At 34.1% G+C, this 7,894-nt stretch overlaps 1 protein-coding gene across 17 annotated transcripts; it reads left to right on the top strand.

The window, feature by feature from the left end:
- The first annotated feature begins 1,801 nt into the window (after positions 1-1,801).
- On the top strand, positions 1,802-6,554 carry LOC112800917 (transcription factor APG). 17 transcript variants are annotated; one of them, XR_003818485.2, is made up of 10 exons: positions 1,875-2,488; positions 2,761-3,000; positions 4,238-4,313; positions 4,616-4,692; positions 4,797-4,892; positions 5,015-5,080; positions 5,357-5,460; positions 5,620-5,725; positions 5,925-5,982; positions 6,104-6,554. XR_003818485.2 is itself a non-coding variant. In XM_072236786.1 (9 exons), the coding sequence occupies exons 4-8, from the start codon at positions 4,308-4,310 to the stop codon at positions 5,711-5,713; spliced, it is 366 nt and encodes a 121-aa protein (XP_072092887.1). In that variant the 5' UTR covers positions 1,884-2,488; positions 2,761-2,906; positions 2,984-3,000; positions 4,238-4,307; the 3' UTR covers positions 5,714-5,725; positions 6,104-6,554. The 17 variants fall into 17 exon arrangements, 4 of the variants coding, with proteins under 4 accessions (XP_025699155.1, XP_025699154.1, XP_072092887.1 ...); XR_011881856.1 differs by lacking the exon at positions 5,925-5,982 and having other exon boundaries at positions 1,869-2,488; positions 2,761-2,906; positions 2,984-3,000; positions 4,525-4,892; XR_011881848.1 differs by lacking the exon at positions 4,616-4,692 and having other exon boundaries at positions 1,869-2,488; positions 4,797-4,918.
- The last annotated feature ends 1,340 nt before the right edge of the window (positions 6,555-7,894 follow it).

Genomic DNA, 7,894 nt, shown 5'->3' with positions numbered 1-7,894 from the left:
CTCTACAAAAAAAAATACCGATTTGGTTCTCCAGGATAGCAAACAGGGTCATATAATGTCCTTCTATTAATTCATCAACTAAAACTTAACAGTGATGCTTATATAGATAGTTAATTCTGTTAACATGTCTATCTATGAAAGATAGTCATGTAGATAATAATTTTTTGAACGAAACTTCACTTGTTTTGATAGGATTTGTGATAAATAGAGAGCAGCTGATAAAGGGTATATAAGGAGGGACGATGAAGTTAATCAGGAAGTTGAGTGTGGTAATTCTAGTGACAATGACAGTCTCGATTCAGAGTATAAACCATCTGGAGAAGAGGACGACAGTGAAGATGATTTGCACTTTACCGACAGTGATGATGAGCTTGATCCTTATGTAAGTGGGTTTCAAGATGTGAATGTCATGAATAAAAAACACAGGACTGTGAAAAAGAATGGTGTAGCAAATGAGGAATTTGAAATTGACGAGGGAAAAAACAGTGATGACTTAGATTTGGACCACGAGGTTGGGGCTGAGGGGTCCGATTCAGAGCATCAGGGAGTGAAGTATCAAGTTCACAAGGCACAAAAAGATATGAATCAATACAAGTGGGAAGTTGGCATAGTGTATGCATCTCTGGAGGAGTTCAAGGACACTGTGACTACTTATGATGTGCATACCGCAAGGGCAATCAGGTTTAGGAAGTGTGATCTGAAAAAAGGTTAGGACTGTGTGTTTCGGAGATTGTCCTTTTTGGTTGTATGCTACGAAAATCGGAGATGAGGATACTTGGCAGCTCCGCAGCATGAATTTGACTCATACATGTACACAAGCATATAGAGTGGGAATTTTACACTCGAAATGGCTCGACAAGGCGTTTAAGAAGAAGGATGAAGCAAATCCCAAGGTGAAGATAAGGGAGTTGGTTTCAAAGGCACAAAAAAGGGATTTTTTTTTTTACAAATAAAATAAAAAATTCATATTTCCCCAACCACCATTTTTGAACTTTAATTTTCCAAATACAATGTCTTTTAGGTTTAGAGCAAGTTCGCCGCACCCCCGGCGAACTATATAAAATTATAGAGTTCACCTTACCCACTAGCGAACTCCCTTTAAGTTTTTTTGAAATCCGCATTTTTAATTCATTTTAATCCATTATCATCATCCCCAAATAGTATATAGATCTACAAACAGTATATAGGAGTACACAAATATACACAAAAATTATTATGCGGTTGTAGAGGCCAAGACCAAGGACTCATGTTTATGACATTGTTATAGAATTATTCAGTAAAGGAAACCATGTATTTGTCAACTAGAAATTATACTCACATTTCAAGAACCAACCATGCTTACATAATTGTCATTCATACATGTTGAAAACCATTTCAACAGAACAGATTCAGGGAACTCACCTAATAACTAAATCCTAGCACAATTTACCTACAACAATAACAGCATCATATTCCTACACTCTTTTCATATCAGGTTCAATGAAATTACACACTGTGGCCTTGCCATAGAAAAATTCTGCAGCAGCAAATACAGAAATTCAATCCACCCAAAAAATTCTAACACAGCAACGACCATTAACTTTCACTCTGCCGCTTTCGTTTTGTATTTCAGTGAGAAAACCTTCCTCCTCATTCTTGCAATTTTTGAGTTTTCCACCTCTGTCTCTGACTCTGCCCAACGAAAGAAGTTGCAGTCTTTATGCACCTACACATTATCACCATGTTCACTCTCCAATCCATCACCTAAACAGCTCAATTCAGAAGAAAAGTAAAAGAAAACAAACCTCGTAGTAAACACACTACAAAAAATATTGGTAAAAATGGCACTAATTTTATGGCAGGTCAAAAAAACTGCCATTATGTTTGTTAATTACGGCAACACCAACTCATGCCATAATGCTAATGGTTTTTGTGGCAGCTTTGTTGATTGTGGCGTTTCAAACCGCCATAGAATTTTTTTCCCTTCTTTAACTCGAGCGATGTTGCATGTGAGAGTGTAATTAGTATTGTTGCATATGAGAAAATGAGGATGAGTGTCAATGACGAACCCTAATTTCTTGCCATTATTCATCTTCCTGATTTGTCATTCAACTCCTCACTATCGCTCATCCCTTTGTTGCAGCTCATCTCCTCGCTGCTGCAAGCAACGCCGTTGTTGCTGCCTTCAGTGAGCTTCTACGATTTGGCTTTGATCTAAAGATTTGTCAGCGTTCGTCTCATCACCATCGTTCATCTCCTCGCCATTGCAAGAAACACCGTTGTCGCCTTCAGTGAGCTTCAACGATTTGGCTTCGATATGAAGATTTGTGGCCGCTCATCTCATCGCCATCATTCATCTCTGCACCATCGCAAGCAACACCGTTGTCGCTGCCTTCTATGATCTGATTTTCAATCTGGCTCACCTCCTCACCTCGGCAAGCAACGCCGTTGTTGCTGCCTTCAACAAGCTTCTACAATTTGGTTTCACCATCTCTATCACTTCTAATAGGTAATCTACTTAATCTTCTTCTTTGATTTTTTCCTTCCTCTTCATCCTTTTAGATCTAGTTCATGCTCTAGTAGAAAGAAACAAAGAATGCTGGTTCTTTTTGTGTATTTTAATTTTCATTGATCTTTTGTGATGTTGCTGTTGTTAGCTTGTTACTGCTGTATTTTCTGTTCTGTTGTTATTTTTTTGCTTCTGATTTTATTTAGTTTGAGTCCTAATCTGTTTTATTAAACTGAATGATCTCATAATCTGCATCATTTGTCCGAAATTAGTACAACACAACACTTTACTTTCTCTTCAAACAAGTCACGACATTGTGGAGGAACTGATTGGGTTTGGAGCAAGAGTGCATGCGTGTGCAAGGAACGAAGCTGAGCTCACTAAGTCTCTCATCTAATGAAATGATTCTGGTTTTGAGGTTACTGACTCTGTTTGCAATGTCTTTGTTCCTCATCAGAGGGAGAAGCTGATAGACTCTGTGTTCTGAATTTCAAGGGAAACTCAACATCCTTGTAAGCTCTCTTCTTTCTCTGCATTTCATCTGTTTGATATTATTCCCCAACTAAAACTATTGTGTATGTTTTGAATTTACATTAATTGATATTATTCCCCAACTAACACTATTTTGCATAATTCGAGTCTATAAATTTTCAAACAATAATAGGAAAAAAAACTTTAATATTCTTATAGTTGAAATCTTCAAGCTGCACTATAATTTGAAGGTGCAGGAGGATAACTTTACAATTCTTCAAGATCCCTCTTAAGTCTTTACTCTTCCAATGCTTCCTGCTCTTACTCTTCCAATTATGACAACATTTTTGTATATTAAGCTTTCATTATAATGTATAAAAAATTAATCATGATTTGTATATGATTTGCATTTTTGATGGTTGAATGATATGTTTAATTGGGAATTTCACAAGTTTGAGGTTTTAGAAGAGATGAGGGAGCTATGATTAAAGGCAAGGCGTTTCTGTTTTGAAAACAACTCTACTGAATTTGGCTTTTCTATTAGGAATATTATTTACTATTCATAGCAACATCTTTCCTAGCTTGTTCAAAGTTCAAAGTCCATGAATTTATTTTATTCTTGTTGAACTGGGACTGTACATTATTTATAAGTAGTATAAGCGGTATTTAGTTTCAATTCTTCATAATATATCTTGAGAACCTCTTTTTGAGTAATTTCATAAGTGGTTTTAGAAGCTATTATATATATTGATGCAGCTCATGTGTATGTATAGTGATTGTGTTTTTTTTTCAGTAAAATTAAAGCTTGTTCACTACTTTAATTCTTCTCTACTTTTGGCCATGAGAAGCTCATGGTTCTTTGTAGTCAGCTCAGCGTTGTAACTTGGATTGATTACTGTTAATCCAAAGATATTTGATTAAATTAGATTAGATTTGATCTGGTTCAATGAAGTTTGTAGGTGTAGGTGTTGGACCACACCTTCTACAAGTGTGGAAGAGTAAGAGTGTGTCAACAAAAACAAGAAGCCAACTTAACTACTTTTTTAAGAGTGACCAATGTTGTCAACAGATGACTTGAAATAAGACTATTATAGTTTTCCAAAACTAAATTGATTTTGAGCAGTTTCAACTTTTAGCTTGAGTTGGATGTTCCTTAAAGAGATGAGATAAATATAATTATAGCCAAAAGACTTATATTATTATGTAATATTCGGATAATTTTTTATTAAATCTATCCCACTTTCCTTTATCATAACTATGTGGCTTTGGACTTACTAGGCACATATGGCACTCCATGACATAGATGCTGCAGTTGAAAGCTTTAAAAATGCATTGGTCTTAGAGCCAAATGATGGTAAGTTGTGATTTTGTATAAGGCCTTAGTTAGACAAGAACTATTAGTGTACTTACATAGTTGGACATTTAATTTTGTCATCTATTTGGTAGGTTCATGATTTATCAAAAGTATTCAATTATTATTTTCTTTATATGAAATATCTTTTCAATAAAATCTGAACATAAATGAAATTAATTGTCATTTTTTTATTAAGATTTGAATTTGTTAGGAAATCCAAATGAAGAGGGGGGATATATATACTTAAAAGATAAAAAGACTTAAATGGTTATCTTCATCTGTTTGCTCTGGCAATGGCGCAGAGAGAATTTTGGGCAATCCAAACCAAAGTTTGAAGTGAAAAAGACAAGAAACTGAGGACTCTGAGTGCCACAGCAAAGTTAATGTTACTAGAATTGCACTTCCATACATGTTTACTTATTATCTTACCTATGTTGACAGTTATTCTCTATTAACCAAAAATTAAATTTCTTTTACTAATAGGATATTGAGGAAGAATCAGTGGGTGTTAAAAAGGCATGTCCAACACGAGGTGTTAAGAGAAGTCGTTCAGCCGAAGTACATAATCTATCTGAAAGGGTGAGTGAAGACCGTATGCCAATTGTGTACTGTTGCAAATAAATAGAAAATTTTTCATCTATAGCATATGTTTTATTGCTTGTGATCTGTATGATTATCATTGTGATCTTCTACTTATACAGAGGCGAAGAGACAGGATCAATGAGAAGATGCGTGCATTGCAAGATCTCATACCAAACTGCAATAAGGTTTACTCTTCCATTTTCACTTTTGTTATGCGAACCAGAGAATTTTCATAAGCATAATAGAATATTTATTATCACTAAGAATTTTAACTTGAAGCAAAAATATTATAGAATGACAGCAATAGATGTCAATATATAACATCTATGTTGTTGTGCACAACAACAGCAAAATATTACTTCTCTATCTATGGGGTCAAAAGGATGAACTTCAATTTTTTTTTATTTAGAACTAGTTATACTTGTGCCAACCGATGCATAATTCTTCTTTGCTTTTAATAGGTTCGCTTGTTTATACTTTCAAACCTTGAGCCATATTTGCTTCTCCTTGAGCCGAAAATGCAACCAGAGAAACAGAGAAATGAAACAAAGAGGCAGGAAGCATGGTAAGTATATGGGGCCTTGTTGGTCGGATATATATATATATATATATATATATATATATATATATATATATATATATATATATATATATATATATATATATAGATACCTTGTTTTTGGTATGCATTAATATATTTGTTTCTTGGTCATAAACCTTTTAGTGTGCTGTTGGACAATGTATGCATGAAAAGGCCAAAATCTTCAACAATTTGCTCTCTCCTCCAACACGTGCTTCTTCTAAATCCAAAGCCATGATTGCTATGTCAAGTATGACTTCAGTTTGCTGCAATGAGATTTATACTGGTGTTTCAAAATAATGCATATCCTTTCTTAAATGGATGAATTTAATAAATTACTTTGTGTGCATACCTTTCGATGCATCTTGTATGCTTTGGTTTCCTCTCATTTTAACTTTTCAATTTTTAATTCTTGAAAGAAATACAAACTAAAGGGGGGGTAATTGCAGGGCTGATAGTGGAAAATATTTTCTTCTTGATAGAAGATAATGAACAAATGTATTGTAGGTAAAAAGAAAATGCGACAGGTCTACCAATCTAATTTTATTTTTTCTCTTTATATTATTTGACTAGTTATATATTGTTTCTAATGACATTTTTTCTTTGTTATAATTTCAATTTATAACAGCCGGCTTGATAGAAATTCCCTGATAGGAGAGGTTCCTACAAATCTTTGTAAGAGATGAGTTTGGATAATGAAAATAGAGTGTTGGAGCAAGAAACAAAGATGTTGGAGCAAGTTCCCGGGATGAAATTCACACAAGAGACCAAGAAAATAAGGCAGGCTTGTTTTAAAGTTAATTACAAAAGGAGGAAACTTTTGGCCTCCAAATCTTATTCATCATCACTTAGCTAAGCTACTTGTCTTGTATATTCATATTCTAAGTAGTAAAAACAGCACTTATTAAATGGTTTAAATACATTATTAGATATTAATATAGTTTAGGGAACTGGATGGTAGATTTGACTGAATAGTGTTTATTGTAATGCTTGTATTTTGGTAAGTTTAGTAAGACAAGGTTTTGTATAGGAGTTATTACTTTTGATTTTCAATAATAAAAAATTATACATTATATTAATATTTTGTTTATGAGTTATATAATATTTCATTTATGGATTATGATTTTTTGCTATTATGAAATTTTAATCACAAAATTATTTATTTAACGCGATAAAAATGACAGTAAAAATTGTTTTTTTTAAACGATAAAAAATGTCACTGTCAGTGTAAAATGGCAGTTCAAAAATGCAATTTTAATCAACCAAAACGCTACTGTCAGGATAAAAATGGCGCTTCAAAAATGCCGTTTTAACCAACTAAAACGCCACTTTGTCAGGGTAATAATGGCGGTTCAAACCGCCGTTTTAACCTATTCAAAAACCGCCATTTTAACCGTGGAAATAACGGCGGTTTGAACCGACGTTTTAACCAATCAAAATGCCACTCTGTCAGGGTAATAATGGCGGTTCAAACCGCCGTTTTAACCTATCCAAAAACCGCCGTTTTAACCCTGGAAATAACGGCGGTTTGAACCGCCGTTTTAACCTATTCAAAAACCGCCGTTTTAACCTAGGGAATTGTGGCGGTTTTCAGAAAACCGCCGTAATAACCAGAATGGCACCCAAAATTACGGCACTTTACGAAACCGCCATTCTTGGTAATAATGGCGGTTCAAACCGCCGTAAATACCAAAAAAACCGCCGTTTTTACCATAATTTTTTGTAGTGACACAATCCCAAAATCTGCGACCAGGGTTCTCCTTGGTCCCTGAGGTTCGCAACACCGGCCTCTCACCATGGGAACAAAGTAGCAACCTACCATGCCAGAAAGATTTACTTCGAGACGAGATTGAGCTTTCGACAGCCATGGCGTTCTCCCTCCACAAGGTCGACGATGGTGGAATCTGCAACAGTGGGAGATTGAAACCACTTTACCCTTTCTTTTTTCGATTACATATATATTTATAATGCTTTTCCTTTTTTATATTAAACATATTTTTATTATGTTTGTCTGTTGTGATAACTACCCGTAACGATGAAAAGGGCATTTATGTCCGAAAAAAATAGAAAAGACGATGTTAAATGGAATGCAACATTAAGGACGAATCTAAATAAAAAATTAGATCAGGGACGGTTTTAATTTTGACCCTCAACGTTAGGGACCAAAATAATACTTACACCATAAAAATTCAAAAAATAATAAATACTTTACTGTCTAAAATTACATCGTTTTTCTGCTCATATGACAATAACGAGATATCCACTACTATAAATAACGAAATATATTGACAATTCGATTTCATTTTTTACTATTCATTGACAGAAGGACATACACATCCATCGTTTACTATCTTAAAAGATCACTAATAAATATTTTTTATTTAAAGACTAATAATTAGTTTAAAGTAAACATTTTTAA

The sequence above is a fragment of the Arachis hypogaea genome, chromosome 5 (assembly GCF_003086295.3).
Source record: "Arachis hypogaea cultivar Tifrunner chromosome 5, arahy.Tifrunner.gnm2.J5K5, whole genome shotgun sequence".
In the NCBI taxonomy this organism is placed as follows: domain Eukaryota; kingdom Viridiplantae; phylum Streptophyta; class Magnoliopsida; order Fabales; family Fabaceae; genus Arachis; species Arachis hypogaea.
The sequence above is the reverse complement of the archived record's forward strand: the minus strand, read 5'-3'. Positions and strand labels throughout refer to the sequence as shown.